Source organism: Heterodontus francisci, unplaced genomic scaffold (genome assembly GCF_036365525.1).
Source record: "Heterodontus francisci isolate sHetFra1 unplaced genomic scaffold, sHetFra1.hap1 HAP1_SCAFFOLD_124, whole genome shotgun sequence".
Taxonomy (NCBI): domain Eukaryota; kingdom Metazoa; phylum Chordata; class Chondrichthyes; order Heterodontiformes; family Heterodontidae; genus Heterodontus; species Heterodontus francisci.
The window spans coordinates 4,740,793-4,761,482 of NW_027140322.1; the positions used below are offsets into that span (position 1 = coordinate 4,740,793).

At 41.4% G+C, this 20,690-nt stretch overlaps 1 protein-coding gene across 1 annotated transcript; it reads right to left on the reverse strand.

The window, feature by feature from the left end:
* Positions 1-1,374: 1,374 nt before the first annotated feature.
* On the reverse strand, positions 1,375-14,483 carry LOC137359242 (scavenger receptor cysteine-rich domain-containing group B protein-like). Its single transcript, XM_068025301.1, has 3 exons — positions 14,427-14,483; positions 13,833-14,147; positions 1,375-1,757 (listed from the first exon to the last, which is right to left on the reverse strand). The coding sequence occupies exons 2-3, from the start codon at positions 14,143-14,145 to the stop codon at positions 1,375-1,377; spliced, it is 696 nt and encodes a 231-aa protein (XP_067881402.1). The 5' UTR covers positions 14,146-14,147; positions 14,427-14,483.
* Positions 14,484-20,690: the final 6,207 nt, after the last annotated feature.

Sequence of the window (20,690 nt, forward strand, 5' to 3'; positions counted from 1 at the left end):
TATAGAAAATGTACCCTGATACTCTCTTCAATCATTCTCAACATCCCTTCCCACAGGAACTTCCCATGAAAGCGCAGGAGTTCCAACCACTGCCCTGTTACCTCCACCTTTCTCACCATCCAAGCCCCAAAACACTGCTTCCAAGTGAAACAACGATTTACTTGTACTGCTTACTCTTTCGTATACTGTATTTACTGTGTTGACGGATCATGATGCGTCTCCTTTACATTGGCAGACCAAACACAGTGGAGTGATTACTTTGCAGAACACCTTTGTTCAGTCTGCAAGCTTTACCTTTAGCTTCCAGTTCCCTGTCATTTTCATTGTGTACCACACTCCCACTCTGACCTCTCTCTCCTCTTTCTCCTACACAGTTCCAATGCAGGATAACATAAGTTTGAGAAACAGCACTTCCTCTTTCCACTAGACTCTTTGCAGCATTTTAGAATGAACACTGAGTTCAGCAATTTTAGATTAGATTCCCTCCCCCTTTTTTCTTTATTGGACGATATTTGCCTTCCAATTTGCACCTCCTCTAGAAATGTGCTTTTTACTTGGCCCATTCCAACATATTTTTGTTCTGCATTGTCCGTTTTACCATTTCATCTCTCCTGTCTTTCACCACATCACGGAGCGTTCCTTTCATTCTTTCCTTGTTTCCCCCTTTCTTTAAAAAAACTGCTAAATTTCGAAGTCCTGATGAAAGATCCACAAACTGAAAGGTTGATACTCTTTCTCTCACCATAGATGCTGCCGGAACGGCTGAGTATTTCCAGCACTTACTGTTTTTATTACCTATATTTTAAGTTGTGAAACGTGGGAGCACTTTTGCATTGAGCAATGTCCCACATACAGTGATCAGATAACTGAGCAGATATTCTGTTATATGAGGGTGCTGGCTGAGAGATAAATGTAATCCCGGAAACTGGGCGAATTTAAATTTACATCATGTTTGTGAAATTTTCAAAGACATAGCACATTGGTGAAATAACGAATTACGTCATTCAATATCATTTTATTGCAATCGGTGTGGTGGAACTTAAAATATATCTCACACTATGTATCTTGCAACAAGCTCACAGTGTTTTCTATTGAACAGCTGATCTTTGCAGAGAATTCCATGTTCATTCATATTTGAACTGCCGACATTGATAACAGTTTCAATGCTCGAGCAACATTTCCATTCCATGGCAGTGGTCCTGGGAGCATCTTGCTGATTCTATAGCCCTTGAATAATGCCCCAGATTTACCCAGAAATAGATATTATATGACGCGAAGTACTACCAACTAGTCATTGTATGTATTAAATGTTTACTGGAGTGAAGCTTTGATTCATTTGTAATTTAATTCAGACCAATAAACCCACAAACACATCTAGTGAATCAGAGACTTGTGGAAATAGTCAATGATGCTTGAAAGCAGAATTGACTGAGATGACTCACCCGCACAGATGACACTTGCATCGTTTTCATGTGAGAAGCTAAACTGTTCCCAGGATGAAACAGGACAATCCCACAATCGCGTCTCGTTCCCCAGACACCTGTAATTTTCCTTCCACACTGGACCAGTTCCCTTCCCAAAGTGAGCTCCTCCCGGGATTGAGTTTACTGTCCCACACTGTAGGTGCTCACAGACCACGTTGGCGTCTTCCACATCAAAGTAAAGGTCACACAGCGTCCCCCATTGGTCTCCATGTAGCACCTCCACCCGGCCGGAGCATCTGTTCATCCCACCAACCAATCGAGGTTCAGGTTTCCCTGTATTGGAAACAAATACAAATCCAAATAATTGCTAAATCATCCTCTGCATAGAAACAGCAAAATAGAAAATGGGTAAAAAAAAAAGTAAAATTTTATCTGCACGATTATCCAGCCATACCTTACACAAATTATCTATCAAAAAACAATTAGAATTACTACAGCAACACAAAAGTAACATTCTGAGGCTGTTGAAGATCTGAAATGAAACAGAAAATGCTGGAAATACTGAGCAGGGCTAGCAGCATCTGTGGAGAGAACAAGGGTTTCAGGTCTGTGTCCTTCCCTCACAATAATTACTACAGGACCTCTTTAAGAAGTTGGCTGAATACTCAAAAGTTAACAGCTCTTCTGTCAAACGTTAATCGATTGTTGGACTTTATCTCTTGGGTCTTGGAATATAAAACTCAGAAGGATGTGATGTTTCTGTTGTATCTGTTGTCGCTTTTGGGCACCGCACTTCGTAAACCATTGGCTTTGGAGGTGGTGCTGGACAGAGTCACTGGAATGACAACAATGCTCAAAGCATTACATTATGAAGACAAGTTGCATAAACTTTGTTTACAGTAGATTGCGTTTAGAATGATTAGACCTTATCGAGTTGACGTGTTTAAAATGTTTAAGGGGTTTGATAGATGCGCTAGAGAAGATCAGGAGAACAAATACAAAACAAGGCCATTTAGGAGCTGCTTGTCTTCATGAGGGATGTGGACATCTCTGGCAGTTATTGCTCAACTTTATTTGCCATTGAAACCGTTGTCAGAACCTTCTTCTTGAACTGAAATTGATTGCCTGGGCAATGTTCTTCTGCAAGTTCTGAGGTCGGTCGAGTTAAGTCAAAGGTTTTAGGCATAGTGTGTACCTTTAGCTGCATGTGTTATAAACAGAGTGGGAAGTGTAGAATTTGGTAATTAGTGTGAAAGACTGAAATCCAGCCTTAACATTTAGAATTTAACTTGCAATATAAAAAAGCTGCAAGGCAGTTCATGTTGGTAGTTAATCGTGCAAGTCAAGTTCGCAGTCAGCAGTCAATCAGCTGTGTTTGTCCGATCTGGGGTAATTACTGTCAGCTGGAAACGGTCTAAACTGTTGCAACTTGAATGAGCCTGCAAAGGCATAACACATTAGACTTCATTGCAAGTGGGTTTGAGTGCAGGAACAGGGATGTCTTACTTCAGGGCCTTGGTGAGACCACATCTGGAGTACTGTGTGCAGTTTTGGTCTCCTCATCTGAGAAAGGATGCCCTTGCCATGGACAGAGTGCAAAGAAGATTTACTAGGCTGGTTTCTAGGATGGCAGGATTTACGTATGAGGAGAGATTGGGTCCACTGGGCCTATATTCACTAGAGTTTAGAAGAACGAGATAGAGCCACATAGAAACCTATAAAATTCGAACAGGACGAGGCAGGCTCGATGCAGGGAAGATGTTCCCGATGGCTGGAGAGTCCAGAACCAGGTGTCACAGTCTCAGGATATGGGGTATGCTATTTAGAACCGAGATGAGGAGAAATGTCTTCACTCAGTGGGTGGTGAACCTGCGGAATTCTCTACCGCAGAAGGCAGGGGAGGCCAAACAATTACATATTTTCAAGAAGGAGATGGATATCTTTCTTAATGCCAAAGGGATCAAGGGGTATGGGGACGAAACGGAAGAGGGTCCTGAATTTGATGATCAAACATGTTTTTTTTTAATTGCTTGGCAGGCCCGAAGGGCCGACTAGCCTATTCCTACTCCTATTTTCTATGTTTCCATTTTTAGTCTTCTAGTAAGGCAGAGTGTAACCACAGATTGCAATGTTAACTGAATACATTATGAACATAGTGGGAAGTTAGAGTTTGCTCAGAGAAAGTATTCGGTGCAGAGGGGGAAAAGGAGGTTGTTTTTTTTTATTCTTTCACAGGGAGTGGAGGTTTTTGGCTCGGCCAGCATTTATTACCAAACCCGAATTGCCCTTGCAAAGATGGTGGTGAGCCGCCTTCTTGTACTGCTGCAGCGCATGCGCTCTCAGTACACCCACAGTGCTGTTCGGCAGGGAGTTCCAGGATTTGACCCAGCGACGGTGAAGAAACGTTGATATAGTTCCAAATCAGGATGGTGTGCGGCTTGGAGGGGAACTTGCAAATGGCGCTGTTACCATCCATCTGCTGTGCTTGTCCTTCTGAGTGGCAGATGGCGTGGGTTTATAACGAAGTGCTTTGTTTTGTCTGTTCAGCTTGAGAAAGTGTGTGGAGTCACTGATTTAACACAGCACCACAGCCAGCAGCAGCAGAGCCTATTGGGAGAAGCAGACACCAGACAAATAGAGGGGAAGCAATTGTCAAGTCAGAGTATGAGGGGACGTGGATAAGTTTCAAATAAGTATTAAGTTAATTGGTGAGTGCTCAGTGTTTCGGCATTAGCAGACCAGTAAAATAGCTTTAAACCTAAAATGCATCTACAAATAATTTTAACTCTAAAATAAAGACAGACTAAGTTATGGCAGAGCAGTTATTTTTTTCAGGATATAGGATTTTGTGGATGACGCAATTATCCCGAGGGAAAATGACCGTAGTAGATGTATCCACCTGCAAACTCTCTGGCTCTGGGCCATAAAGCTGGAGTGGGAATTGGAGATACCCCAACACAGACAGCAGCAAGAGGAGTATTGGACAGTTTGCTGCAGATTTCAGTCACATCTTGTAGAGAGGTGCGGGGTCAGAATGAGGTTGTTGCAGCTTCTAGTCCACAGTAATGGAAATCCAGATTTGTTGGTGAACGAGGATATGCAGAAAATGAATCTTTCCAACAGGAACAATGTACTGGCTATTTGTGAGGATAAGGATGAAGACTGTCAGAAGGACAGCCAGAATGTTGACCGTGATACGTTGGAACAGGAAGCTGTGCAAAAGGTGGAGGAGTGGAGCATAATTTGATACTTTTAAGTAGTTCAGTCATTAGGGTATTAGGAGTCACAAACAGTATTTGCCCAACTTGTGCGAAGTGAGGGATATATCAAATCAGATTGCAAGAATGCAGGGGAAATATCCAGTCGTTTTGGACCATGCAAGGACCAACAGCATAGGAAAGAAAAGGCAAGAGTTTCTTTTCAGAGAGTACCTGGTGCTGAACTATAAAAGAAGATCTCAAGGATTGTAATCTCTGGATTATTATACAAGCCGCTTGCACATTTGAATTGGGAGTGGGGGGTGGGGGAATAGGGAGGTCAACACGTGGTTGAAGGTGTTGATGTTGGAAAGAGGTGTTACTTTTTATGGTACCCACCACTTGTACTGGGATATTAAATAATTGTTCTGTTGGAATGCGCTTCACCTGAACCGGGTTGGGATCAGGGTCCTAGAATAAAGGATAAATAAGGTTGTTACAGGAATCTTAAACTTGTAAGTGGATGAAGGGAAGCTGGTGGGGGCTGGCTGAGGGGGTAGAGCAAAGTTGGAAATCTAACGTAAATAGGCAATACCGGGAGAGGAAAAACTAAAACATGCAATATTTGAGTAAGACAATTTTACAGCTTTACAACACTTGAATCTGCGGTGAAAACAGCTGTTGCTTTCTTGACAAAACAGTTGCTAGAAATACTGGCAGACCTCGACGTTTTGGGCAGTGTACTCTGTCCATTGTCTGGAGAAACAACTGGAACTGGTGGAAGCGATCGGTTTATATGTAGTGGAGAATGGGAATATGGACAGGATCTTAGGTTATTACAGGTGCTTGTTCTAGCTGCTATTGGTCTGTTAATTATATTCCGTGAAAGGTCGGTACATGCCATTGTGCTTGCTGCTGTTTGGTCAGCTACAGTGTATCGTGGCAGGTCAATCCATACTATTGTTCTGGTCGTGGTATGTTGGCTGCAGAGCAGGGGATGGTGTGTCTCTTGAGGAGAGACAACCAGATATCCACTGAGGAGCAGGCCACTGTTAGGGGGACGTTGTGGTGTTTATAGATCTCCATACCTTCCCTGATGCAGTGAATGGGACAAGCCTGCCATCGTCAAGTAAACTCAACGCAATGACCACAGCTTTGAATGGTCCAATTCCAAACTCACCTCATCTATCATGGACTGGCATGCAAGACACAGTAACATCATAAGTATAAAAGAAAACAAAAACATGGAAAAATAGGGAAAAGAGCCCAGATTCTCGTGAATGGCAGATATACAAAGAATAGCAAAGGGTGACAAAATAGATCGCAAGAGCTACAATACTTTTACAATAATTTCGAAAAAAGTTTGTAAGTAAGACCAATGTGGCCTCATTAAAATGACAATGGTGATATTATAAATGAAAATAAGGAAATGGCGGGAATTATACATAATTACTTTGCATCAGTATGGACATGGACGTCACTTTTCTTAAGGTTCCTTGTTGCCACAGTTGACCAAAAGCTGCCTTGACGTCGAGGACAGTCACTTTCATCTCACTTCTGGAATTCAGCTCTTTTTTCCATTTTTGGACAAAGGGTGTAATGAGGCCTGAAGCTGAGTGGTCCGACAAACCCAAACTGAGCATCAGTGAGTAGTTTATTGGTAAGTACTGCTTGATAGCGCTGTAAACAACACCTTCCATCACTTTGTTAATGATTGAGAGCAAACTGCTGGGACAGTAATTAGAAAATTGCAATTGTTACACGGCTATTTAAAGTATGTTAGCGAGGGAATCGAGGGAATTATAGATTGGTTCGCCTAACAGCTGTTGTCAGGGAATTACTAGAGTGTACATTTAAAGATGGAGTGTCTGATCACCTTGAAAAGTTGCAGCTAATCAGAGATAGGCAACATGCATTTGTAAAAGGTAGATCATGCCTGATGAACCTGATCAATTGTTTTGTGGAGGTAACTAAAGTAGAGGGCAGGGGAAGCGCAATGGATGTTAATCAGATGGACTTCCAGAAAGCAAACAACAAAATCCCTCATAACTGATTGTTGGCTAAAGTTGCAGCTCATAGGATTTAGAGCAAATTATTGACTACTTAGGACGTGAGCTAAGTGGCAGGAGACAGACAGCAGGGATAATGGGCAGATCATCTAACGGGCAGGATGTGATGGCGCCGTCCCACAGGAACCTCTACTATTTATTAATGATTTAGATGGCTGAATAGAAAGCCACATATAATTGACATACTCAATATTGCCATTGAAAAAAATCAACGATATTGTAATCATGCATATTTTAAGCATAAATTTGCAACAAGAAAAAAAGTAGATTAAGTGACTGCGTAAAACTATTACAATATTGGCAAGTGTGAGGTGTCCAATTTGGAATTTAAAATGTTCCAGTATTTTCGAAATGGTGAAAAAACGGAAAATAGACTTCAGGATCAAGGGCAAGGACAGAAAAAAAAACAGCAAATGGAATGCTGGGCTTTATATCTGGAGGAACGGAATACAAGGGGCTAGAAATGATGCGAAAGCGAAAAAAAAATCCTGGTCAGGTCACATCTACAGTAGTGTTCAGCTGTGTGCAAACAAAAAGTATTTTGGGCAGTTAGAACTGTGCAAGAAGTATTGTGCGACAAGAACTGATGCTGGGAGTACTATTGATCATATTTTGCATAAATGATTTCGACTCAGGAAAGGGACATACAATTACAATATTCATTAATGACATGTACTTGGGACAATGGTTAATACTAAGTCAAATTGTGATAAAATACATGACGTTAACGAAATTGTAAATGAATTCTAATGCAGATAAATGTACACTTACAGATTAGGGTAGGAAGAATGAGAACACATTTTCCTTGGACAATGATAATCTAAATTGTGTCGAGGAGCAATGGGATTCAGGGGTACAGATAGAAAAATGAATACAACAGCAATACGGGTTAACAAAGCTACAGAAAATACAAAAACATTGAGGATTATTTTCAGAGAGATACGTTGAAAGGGGAGTCATACCCAGCACAAGGAAAGATTTGCTGTTGATGGGAGTCGGTTGATTGGGTGCGAACTGGTCACTGTTTCCCTGATTTTCGAGGAAGTATGCAACAGGGCAATTTTCCACCGTATCAGTTGGATCCCAGTGCTGTAACTGTACTGGATCAGCTAGGCTCCAGTTGTTGCTAGTTTTAGAGCACTGATCTTCAGCACTGCAGCTGGAGTGTTATCGGGCCCCGAATCTTTGTTATGTGCAGTGTGCTCAGCCGCTTCTTAATGTTGTGCACTGTAAATTTAGGAATGGACCGAGAAATAGAAAGCATTTGCACAGCAGTAGCTCATTGGCATGGATTGTCACGCACTACTTCTCACCTTTTGCCAGTCTGAATAACTACCTTTAACCCACACTTTGTTGACTGTTTTGCAGCCAGTTTTCTACAGTCTGTCATGATCACCCTTCAAAGTATGCAATTAATTACCTTGAAACCACATTCACAGTTTTAGGTTTAAAAACTGGACAGACAGCTTCTGACCAGCAAGATGCAACAGTCAGCATATAATCATAGAATGTTTACAACACAGAAGGAGGACATTCAGCCCGTTGTGTCCATGCTGGTTATCAGCAAGAGCTCCTCAGCTGGTCCTATGCTTCTGCTCTTTCCCCATAGCCATGCAAAGATTTTCTCTTCAGGTGCTTGTCCAATTCCATATTGAAAGCCACAATTGAATCTGTCTCCATCAGACTCGCAGGTAGAACATTCCAGAAGATCCTAACCACTCGCTGTGTAAATAACTTATTCCTCATGTCACGGTTGGTTCTTATCCCATCCACCTTATAACAGTGTTCTCTGGTTATTGACCTTTCTGCCAAGAGGAACACTTTCTCTCTATCTACTCTGTCTATTCCCCTCATGATTTTGAACACCTCTATCAAATTTCCACGCAGCCTTCTCTGTTCTCAGGAGAGCGACCACAGTTTCTCCAAACTATCATTGTAACTGAAGTCTTTCATCCCTTGAACCTTCCTTGTAAATCCTTTCTGCACCCATTCTATAGCATTCACATTCTTCTAATGTCCCGTGCCCTGAATTGTACACAATACGCCAGTTGAGGTGAAGCAAGTGTTCCACAAAAGTTCATAATAACTTCCTTACTTTTTTACACTATACCGCCACTTAAAAAGGCCAACATCCCATTGAATATTAACCAATTTCTCAACCTGCCCTGCTACCTTCAACGATTTGATCAAAAATACTCCCAGGTGACTGTTGGCTGCAGCCACTTTCTAATTGTACCCTTGAAAAGAGACTGGCAGCAAGCATTAAAAGAAATCCCAAAGTACTCTATAGACAGAGAAATAGTAAAGGGGTGGTAAAAGGAGGAGTGGGGTCGATGAGGGATCAGAAAGAGGATTTACATATGGAGGTAGCGGGTATAGTTCAGGTATTATCTAAATTCTCTGCGCCTGTCTTTGCCAAGGAAGAAGATGCACCCCGGGCAATGGTTACAGAGGAGGTAATTCAGATACTGGAGGGGTTTAAATTAATAAAGAGGATGTATCAGATATACCCTGTTAATAAGAACATACGTATGAACATACAAATTAGGAGCAGGAGGTGGACACTCGACTCGTCGAGCCTGCTACACCATTCAATACGTTCATGGCTGAACTGATTACTCCACATTTCCACTGATCCCCGATAACCTTCCACCCTCTTGGTTATCAAGAATCTACCTACCTCTGCCTTAAAAAAATTCAAACACTCTGCTTCCACTGCCTTTTGAGGAAGAGAATTCCAAAGAGTCACAACCCACTGAGAAAAAAATTCTCCTCATCTCTGTCTTAAATGGGCGACCCTTATTTTTAAACAGTGACTCCTAGTTCTAGCTTCTCCCACAAGGGGAAACATATTTTCCACAACCACCCTGTCAAGACCTTTCAGGATATTATATGCTACAATCATGTCGCCTCTTCCTCTTGTAAATTCCAGCGGAAGCAAGCCGAGCCTGTCAAATCTTTCCTCGCATAGCAGGTCACCCATTCCAGATATTAGTCGAGTAAACCTTCTCTGTACTGCCTCCAACGCATTTACATCAGTCCTTAAATAAGGAGACAAGTATAGTACACAATATTCCAGATGTGGTCTCACCAATACACTGTGTCTCTGAAGCATAGCCTCCCTACTTTTGTATTCAATTCCACTCGCGATAAATGATGACATTTTCCTAGCTTTTTTAATTACTTGTTGTACCTGCATACTAACGTTTTGCGTTTCATACACTAAGACGCCCATATCTCTCTGTATCTCAGAGCTCTGCAACCTCTCACCATTTAGATAATATGCTTCCCTTCTATTCATACTCCCAAAGTGGACAATTTCCCAGTTTCCTACATTATAATCCATTTGCCAGGTCTTTGCCCACTCACTTAACCTATCTATATCCCTTTGCAGACTCCTTATGTCCTCTTCTCAAGTTACATTCTTACCTATCTTTGTGTCATTAGCAAATTTAGCAAGCATACCGTCGGTCCCTGCATCTAAGTCATTTCTATAAATTGTGAAACGTTGAGGCCCCAGCACAGATCCCTATGGCACACCACTCATTACTTCTTGTCAACCAAAAAAATGACCCATTTATGCCTACTCTCTGTTTCCTGTGAACGAACCAATCTTCCATCCATGTTAATACGTTACCCCCTACACCATGAACTTTTATTTTATGCAATAGCCTTTGATGTGGCACCTTCTCAAATGCCTTCTGGAAATCTAAGTACAATACATCGACCAGTTCCCCTTTACCAACAGCACATGTAACTCCCTCAAAGAACTCCAATCAATTGGTTACACATGACCTGCCTTTCACAAATCCATGTTGACTATGCCTGATTACCTTGAATGTTTCTAAATTCCCTGCGATAACATCTTTAATAATAGCTTGTAACATTTTCCCTAAGGCAGGTGTTAAACTAATTGGCCTATAGTTTCTTGCTTGCTGTTTCCCTCCCTTTCTGTCTAAAGGAGTTGCATTCGCTATTTTCCAATCTAAATTAACCTTCCCCGAATTTAGGGAATGTTGGAAAATTAAAATTAACGCATCAACTACCTCACTTGCCACTTCTTTTAACACCCGAGGATGAAGTCCATCGGGTCCCGGGGACTTGTCAGCCTGCAGCTCCACCTATTTGCTCAGTACCTTTTCCCTGGTGTATGCAATTTTCCAGAGTTCCTCCGTCCCTTCCATTTCCCGACTTGCAGCTAAAACTGGGATGTTACTTTTGTACTCAATAGTGAAGACCCATGCCAAATATCTGTTCAATTCATCTGTCATCTCCTTATTTTCCATTATTAACTCCCCAGACTCACATTTTATAAGTTCAACGCTCACTTTATTACCTCTTTTCTTTATTTTTAAAAATATATGTATATATGTAAACTCTTACTATCTGTCCTTATATATCTATCTAGCCTTATCTCGTCCTCTAATGTTACGTGCCTTATCAATCTTTTAGTCATCCTTTGTTTTTTAAAAAATATTCTGTCCAATCTTTTGACCTGCCTCCCATCTTTGCGCAATTACAGGCTTTTTCTTTAAGTTTGATACGACCTTTGGCTGTTTTCCTTAACCACGGATGGTGGGACCCACTCTTGGAATGTTTCTTTCTCGTTCAAATGTGAGAAATTGTGTATTCTGAAATATTCCCTTAAATGTCTGCCACTGAAACTCGATTGACCTATCCCGTAACCTGATTTGCCAATTTACTTTAGCTAGCTCTGCATTCATGTCCTCATAATTGCCCTTATTTAAGTTTAAAATATTAGTCTTGGACCCACTCTACTCTCCCTCAAACTGAATGTAAAATTCAATCATATCATGATCGCTGCTACCTAGGGGTGCCTTAACTGTGAGGTCATTAATTATTCCTACCTCTTTGCACAATACCAGGTCTAGTATATCCTACTTTCCGGTTGGCTCCACAAGGTATTGTTCCAAGAAATTATCCCGAGAATATTCTATGCAGTCCTCATCGAGGCTATCTCTGCCCATCTGACTTTTCCAGTCTAAATTTAGGCGAAAATCCGCCCCTAATTATCACTGTACCTTTCTGACAGGCTGCCATTTTTTATTCATTTATAACCTGCCCACAGTGTGGTTAATGTCAGGTGGTCTGTACACCACTTCTGACAAGCAAATTCTTGCCTTAATGATTTTTCATCTCGACCCGAACAGCTTCTACATCCTGGTCTCCTGAACTTAGGTCATCCCTCACCATTGCGCTCATACCATCATTAATTAACAGAGCTACCCCTCCACCTATTCCTAGCTTCTTGCCCTTCCTAAATTCCATGTATCCTTCAATCTTCAGGTCCCTGTCTATATATATAAATGAACTAAACTTTGGTGTACAGGGCACAATTTCAAAGTTTGCAGATGATACAAAACTTGGAAGTATTGTGAACTGTGAGGAGGATAGTGCAGATCTTCAAACGGACATTGGCAAGTTGGTGGACTGGGCAGGCAGTTGGCAGATGAAGTTCAATGCAGGGAAATGTGAAGTGATTCATTTTGGTCGGACTGACATGAAGATAAAATATAAAATGAACAGTTCAGTTCTAAAGGGGATACAGGAGCAGAGGGACCTTGGTTTAATAGTGCATAATTCATTGACGGTGGCAGGCGAGGTTGAGAGAGCGTTAAATACAGCATACACGGCCCTGGGCTTTATTAATAGGTGCATAGAGTGCAAGAGCAAGGAAGTTATGCTGAACTTGTATGAGACACTAGTTCGTCCTCAGCTGGAGCATTGCATCCAGTTCTGGGCGCCGCACGTGAGGAAAGATGTGAGGGCATTGGTGAGAATACAGAGACGTTTCATGAGAATGGTTCCAGGGATGAGGAATTTCAGTTATGAAGATAAATTGGAGAAGTTTGGATTGTTTTCCTTGGAGAAGAGAAGGCTGAGAGGTGAATAGACAGCGATATTCAAAATAATGAGGATTCTGCACAGAGTAGGGAGAGAGAAATTGTTTCCACTGGTGAAAGGATCGAGAAGGAAATGGCACCGATTTAATGCATTTGGTCAAATAAGCTAAAGTGACATGCGGAAAAAGTTTTTCATGCAGCGAGTGTTAAAGATCTGGAATGTTTGTCTGAGAACGTGGTGCAAGCTGGTTCCATTGCAGCATTAAAAATGGAACTAGACAGTTATATGAAAAGGAAGAATGTGCAGAGTTATGGAGTGAAGGCAGGGAAATGGAACTGAGTGAATTTCTCTTTCAGAGAGCCCATGCAGTCATGATGGGCCGAATAGTCTCCTTCTGCACTTTAACAGTTCAGTGATTCTGTGATATTGCCTCTCCTCCGTGTTCCAACCAGAATGTATCAGTTCACACTTCTCTGCATCAAATTACATCTGCAACCTGTCCGCCCATTTCACCAGCCTCGCTTTATCCTCTTGAAGACTATTGCTATCCTCCTTACTGGCCATGTTTTCAGGCAAACTCGCCTCTTTTCTTCCATTAGTTCAACTGTGTTGAGTTTAATCGTTGCAGCTACTTCCTGAACTATCTTAGCTCCTTTGTTTAATATTCTGTGCATTTTACTTTCTCAATATTTCCTATAATTTAAAAGGCAATGCGCAGGCAGCGGTGGGATCTTAATGCGCACTTTCCTCTTGTGATACCCACAATAACTGCGGACCCATTACTTCAGCTCCCCGAGGCTGAGAAACCTGCCTCCCTCCCTCCCCTGCTCCCCAGTCTCAGCTTCACAATCTGTGTAATACATCAGATCTGAGGCCAAGCGATGATTGCAGGCGGACAGCCGGTCTGACAGTGCATGCCAGGTAGCGGCTGCTGGGTTGATGAATGGAGAGTTGGATTGAGGTTGTGACATTTCCAGCCGTTCAGATAATTCACTGCGGATCAAGGGAAAATCTCAATGGAAACTGCACTGTCTGTATTGTAAATGTGCTGAGTATCAGGTATTTGCTGCTGCCGGTGGAGAATCTTTATTTAATATGGTGCTAATGATATAATTTTAAACAGTGATCCGAACATTAACATTAATTCTAACCGGAGATTACTGGAATTATTAACATCTGACTTTCCAGGTACCGACCATCCCGGATTGTTTTACTTTTGCTTCTTCCCAGATTCTATCAGCCGCGGTGGGAGACGGGAGACTGAGAAAGATTTTTACCTGAGCAGATGGCACCGGCATCATAGGAGTGTGAGTAGGAATAGTGATCCCATTGAGCTGACTCACAGTCCCGCAGAGCGGCCTCGGTCCCGCTGCACTTTACACTCAACGTCACAATGGGTCCGGACCCTTCCCCAAAGTGAGCCAAGCTTGGTGCAGAGACCGCAGTTCCACAGCCCAGCTCCCGACACACAACAGCGGCGTCCTGCAGGTCCCAGTACGAGCCATACACAGTCCCCCACTGTCCCCTGTAGTGTATCTCCACTCTCCCAGCGCACCGACTGCCCCCATTCGCCAGTCTCAGCTTCACCATCTCTGTAAAACATCAGAAATATCATCAAGCGCTTATAGTGTGTTAAACCCACAAGTTCCCAGCGCACCGACTGCCCCCATTCACCAGTCTCAGCTTCACCATCTCTGTAAAATATCAAAAATATCAGCAGGCGGTTAGAGTGTGTTAAACCCACAGGTTCCCAGCGTACGAACCCTCCCCATTCGCCAGGCATGAATAGATAGGAACATCAGTCTGCACTCAGAACCCTAATAAAACCCGAAGTAAATATTACACATAAAAGAAAAAGGAAACTGAAATACTAATAAACGGTGCAAACGAGCAGGGAACCAGGAGACAGCCGGATATTCCCACCAACACAACTGCTCCAATGGGAACGAGGTGGCGACAGGCTCAGAGTCGATTGAACCGGCAGAAGTGGGGAGATGGGCGTGGCTGTAATGATCTCATATTTAAGTGCTCAGTACTGATTGGGCGAACACAGTGAGATCCCAGCACCACGAAAGAGCAGGGGAAATTGCCCCCTCACCCAACACAGCCAATAAAGATAGGGCTGGATGATGATGTGATCAGGATGTCAGCACAGATTGGTGAGGTGGACCTTTGGACCGGCAACAATGTCAGTGGAGGTGATTCTTCACACTCTGCTCTTCAGAGACCCTTAATTATTGTCCCACCACATGAAGACAGCAGTCATCTCTTAGCTAGGTAACAGTGTGAGTGGAGCTGATTATTCTCACTCTGCTCTGCAGAGACCCTCAGTTACTGTCTCTCCACATGAAGGCAGCAGCCATCTGTCAGCTAGAATTAAAGATCTTTACTATCACAATGAGCGACACACTCCCTTTCTGAGTAGCAACAGGGCAACATGATCAAAAAGGTGCTGAGACTGTCGCCCAAGCTTAATATTTAATGGGATGGGTTGGAGCAGAGAGATAGCAGATAGTGTGAAAAAAAAGGCGATTACCTGACGGGCCAGCCTTACTGTTCCCAGGTCTGCCTGAAATGAGAAGTTAACAATTAGAGTTCACTGGGAAAAGAAATGAATGAAACTGTCAGAAAGAAAAGACACAAATGCAACTAACTGCAGGGTCATTATTCCCAACACTTTGCGGAAGAAATTATAAGGGATATGTGATTTCATTCCTTAAAACAGAAAATACAGTTTCTGCATCAAATTAATATTGGTAATGGGCCTAAATGTATCCAGAATTGTTTTCACATATACACACACTGACACCCGGATACACTCTTCCCTTGTGGCGGTGGGTGGACCTTATGTATTACCAGTGTGAAGGTGCCTGAGAAGGAGGTGGTGATGATCCTCTCCCTTATAGAATTTTACAATGAAACAGCACAGAGGGATGCCATTCGGCCCTTGGTGCCTATGTTGTCTCTTTGTCAGTGCAGTCTAATTAGTCCCACTCCCTTTCCCCATCGCCCTGTAAATGTGTGCTGATGGTGCTCTGACCATTGATGACCTGTGTAGGTGCCCTGAGAAGAGAGTGGTGATGGATCTGCTTTTCAACTCACTGGTGATGGCACGCTCAGTGAATTCAGTATTCTGATCTAAAGTTCGAGAAGGAATGGGAACATTTAAATTCTATTAAAGATTTTCCGATCCTGTGGTAGATTCCGATGCCTTTTAATTTACTGCAAAGTCTTCCACCTGTAACTTTCAAAGTTTCTATAAAGGTTTAATTGGGCATTTCTGCTGTTCAATAAAATATATAGCTTCCTCAAACAAAACAAAACAAGATGAAGGATCTGTCAGTCTCCTAACTGCCTGCTGACTGTGTCTTACTAAGTTGCTGCTGTTCCGATTCTCTTGTCACCTGCCTCGCCGACGTGCCATATTCTTTTACCCGTTAATGATGTTCGATCAATGGTCCTCCCGTTTACTGGTTAAGTGTTCATGCTTTTTAAAAATGCAGTCTGTCGGTTGACTCTCCCAATCCCCCTGATGACAATTTGTCTCACAGATCTCCAGGTGTTTTTCTATTAACACATTATATACGATGGAGGGTGTATTGAGCTGCTCCCCATCTCGCTGATCGCAATGTGTCTCACAGATCTCTCGGTCTTTTTTTAATTCTCAACATTACATACTATAGAGGGTGTGTTGACCTGCTCCCAATCCCCCTGATCACAATGTGTCTCACAGATCTCCAGGTGTTTTTACGATTCTCAACATTATCTACTATAGACGGTGTGTTCATCTGTACCAATCCCCCTGATCACAATTTGTCTCACAGCTCTCCGGGTGTTTTTCTATTCACAACGTTATATACTGCAGACAGTGTGTTGACCTGCTCCCCAACTCCCTGGTGAAAATATATCTCCCATGTTTTGTTGTCTCTTTGTATACTCTGGTGATATATTATTGCCAACGGGACACCAATTCCTGTCCTCAGCTGTGCCTTCTGAGGAATCTTGAATGTGTTACATTTTCCCAACTATTATCTCATTGGTCTCTTTATGCTCCTAATTCGATTATGTAAATAGTGTGTGACTTCCTCCCAGTAGGAACCTTAGCATTCCTACCAACTTTCCGTGATAATAGTCAGTTCCCATACATCCCCTTTTCCAGTGACCCAATGACAGACGAGGGGGAATAATCTTTCAGTATTTACTGATAAACGGTTCCAATCTCAGTGTTTCTGTAGAGTCTGTGAATCTTCTTCAATCCATTCAGTCATTTCACCTACTCTTCATGCATTTATCATTTCAGCCTGTAACCACCCATGTAACACTGGACTTTTTTTCCCAGATAATCCAGTGGTTCAAGGAGAAAACCCACGAGTACCTTCTTAGGGAAACTAGGGATAGACAACACATGGGTGCAGAACAATATCGCCAACATGACGATAGTGCTTCAAGAAAACAACCCGCCATCCCATCTGGCTAAGTAGGGTTGTTCTGGAAATTCTGGCTAGCCAGCGAGCTCATATCCCGAAAATGAATCTAAACAATCTATAACCGAGATTCCCATATTTGTCTATTCGACCAGTTTATTTCTTACCATCTCAGATAAATGTTCAGTCGTTCCCCTTTCTCAATCATTACTATATTTCCATTTATCTGCACTACTCATATCTGCTGACTCCACCATTTGGCTCTCTTATCCTTCCTCACAATTTGTAACCGCTCTCATTATTTTTCTTGAAAATGTTTGAATGCATTTCTTTGTGTACCGTTTTCCAAATCACCTCCACATACAGGGAATATACCCATTATTCCCAAACTCTTCTGGTCGGTCTCCATCCCGAGGTAAACTTCAACTGATCTAAAACTCTGCTGCTGTTATCCTGGCTCGGACAGTCCCGCTCACCCGTTTCCCCAGCTCTCACCGACAAGTGGTAACTCCCGATTCCCACACCTCAGATTTCGGCGGTCGCACCATTACCTTCCTGATGTTTAGACTAATGGGTTTGGTGCAAAACTGTTAAGTTATTTTAACATTTTATACTTATGTCAACTTGCTATTGTACCGTATTACTACAAACAGTAACATGGAAATATTAATTATAAATAACAATCAACTCAAAGGAGGTGAACTGAAACGGGATAAACGTGGGATATACAAAGACCAGAATTTAAACTCTTGAATGTGTCACAAAACCAGGGATGGAGTGGTTTAGGGATTACAAAATACAGTCAGTACAAAGAGTTTATAAGTACATGCTTGTCACGGCAGATTATTAGGTGGGTCAAGAATCAAAATAATTATATTTAATCAAACTATTTTAGTTCCAATTTGAACTACTTCCACAATTAGGTGAGCTCTTGTAGATTTCAGAAGCAAATTAATTGATAGAATTACAGTTATTGTAGCTTACACTCACAAGCAAAGCACTGGACAGAAGAAACTCATATCAAACAATCCGGAATCTGTGCGTCAATAGCATTATCTGTACGTTTTAGCAATCACTATCCATAACACATCAGCTAGTGTCTGAAGAAACGTTGCCACGGTTAGAAATAACCAAACACGCATCAAAAATTTACAGTACCGAGACAATTTGTTCTGGGCCCTGTCTATTGAATTGAAATATGCAAACGAATTCAGGGTTTCTTCCACAGGTGATCAGAGTATGGGACATGTGGAAGGACATTAAAGAATTTAATAGGAGTAGGATTAGGCCAGACTGCCTATGCAGCCTACTCCGTCATTCAGTAAAATCATGGCTGATCTCCTGCCCCAGATCTACTTTCCCACCTTTACCCAGAGACTGGGAAACAACTCCAGATCTTTCATTAAACACTGCATCGCACCATATAAAAAGTATGGGGCATGTGGAAAGAGATTCAGAAACGCGTCTGGATATTAAATATTACATCAAATGTATGAATCATATAGAAAGAGACTGAGAAACACTAATTATTACACAACACCGTGCACCTAAATGTATGAAATAGAAAGCATGATTTAATGTGAAAAGGCTTTGTTTTGAAGATTGTCGGTGACTAAATAAAACTGTTCATACGTCAAATCCCCTGAAAACAGTAGCATCATTTCTGGAGGGTGTAATTGATAACTCTAATAATAATCAGTACAAATGTAGCAATATTGATTGCACCTCCTGTTAATATATTATACAATATTCATTGTCCTTTCTGAACGTTCCAAATTCTGTAAGAACTATTTAATCTAATTCTCTGTATCACACGGCACTTCACTGAGAAATTCTGGGGACAGATATCTCAATGTGGGATGAGCCGGCTAGATGCAGATCGCAGTATACTGCCGTTCTGACTCCCATACACTCGATTTTAACACTGAGCAATTTCTACTTCCAGGACTCTCGTTTTAAACGCCTCATTAGAATCTTAACTCCAGTCTTCAGCGTCTGTACGACAGCCATAGGAAACAATATAAAACCAACTCTTGCGGCATTTATGTTCAATTTTGGTACTAAAACTGAATTTAACTCAATTCTCCTCTGGAAATACAATTAAATGTTAATCAGATGACAAATATTAGATCCGCTTTTGCTGTCAGCGACAAAAGTGGATAACAGTTGCCTATTTGAATTTGATGAACTTAAAATCAAACAGGACAAAATGTATTTAATGACAAATTTATAAATTAAGGAAACTGTTTCAATATTCACTTTATACGATCTCAATAAATGACAAATTAAAATAAATATGCACATTTCGTATAAATTGATTTTGATCTGGGGCCAATTGCTAAAAAAAAAAGATTCAGGGAGTCAGATAGATTTCATACTTTCTCTTTGTTCTTTGGCTTGCAGAAAATACTCTTAAATGACCTTCAAATTCAGGATTTTAGAATACAATCCATTTTACAAAAACAAAAGACAATTCATCATGGAGGTATGCAATAACATTTAGGGAGAGTTTTCCTGTCGTGAACCAGCATTTGTTGTCGATAGACATTGACAAATGTAACCAAACCCGCACTGGAAACAATGAGAAACTGAATCGAATCATCCACTGAAAAACTCTGCAAAAATATCGAGCAGGTGGAAGGAGACTATTCAAGATATCTCATTAAACAATTCGCGGTGTTTTACATAAAAGGAGCATGTGGAAGGATACTTTGCCACAATTATTATTACTTGACACTGTACATATGAATATGTGAAATAAGTTGAGAATTTACAATGCAAAGTTCTACAGTTGCAAGGTCATCATTAAGAAAACAATAATAAATGGAAAATCCTCCGGAGATTTTGGAATGTTCAGTAACATTATCTTTTGGAGAGGCACGTCACAATTACAGTAATAACTAATGCTAATTGAAACAATATTGGTTCTGCCTCCAGTTAATATTATGCAATATGATAAGATCATGTACAACACTCTAACGTGGAACAAACTATTTAAATTATTTCAGTTCCATTCAGTATGTCGCACAGGGTCAGACAACACTTCTACTGTGAAATACCTGGGACAGAAATGCCCATGTGGGTTCATTCGGCAGTAGATTTAGCTTTGACTGCTGTTCTATAATCCCTGCATTACCATCGAACCCCACACCCCAAACCGCGAGACCTTCTACTCTCTCAGTGATCACGTTCTACTGCTAGATTGCTGTGTTTAAATCATCTGCTGAGAATTTCAACACCAGTCAGTTGTGTCGGTACAAGAGCATCAGAGGACCAAATAAAACAAATTGCCACGGTATTTGTTTTCAATTTTGGATTTAAATCAAAGTTTTACATATGTCCCTCCTGGGGATTTAGACGACGTGTTAATCAGATGCAAGCTATTATAAAAACAATGTTTTCTGATAGCAAAAGAATGAATAATTGTTCCCTATTTAAGACTGACGGAATGTAAAATCAAACCATCAGCTCAAGCTCCGTATTCAATGTGAATTCTACAAATGTGATAAACTATTTCAATATTCTCTTCATATGATAGCAAAGAATAACATTGTTTTTTGTCATAAAGCATGCCTGCTTTTAAAAATGATTCTGAGCAACTAACGATTGGGGAAAAGGCTACAGGGATTCATACTTGCTTAAATGTTTATAGTTTCTGTGGTTTGAATAAAGTTTTCTTTAAATAATCCACAAAACAGGATTTTACTCTCC

Excerpts from the sequence above, each read along its gene's own strand:
- LOC137359242 (XM_068025301.1), bottom strand. The coding sequence starts at position 14,145 with ATGGTGAAGCTGAGACTGGCGAATGGGGGCAGTCGGTGCGCTGGGAGA. Across the intron at positions 1,758-13,832 it reads TGCCGGTGCCATCTGCTCAG|GGAAACCTGAACCTCGATTG; the intron begins GTAAAAATCTTT and ends TTTCCAATACAG.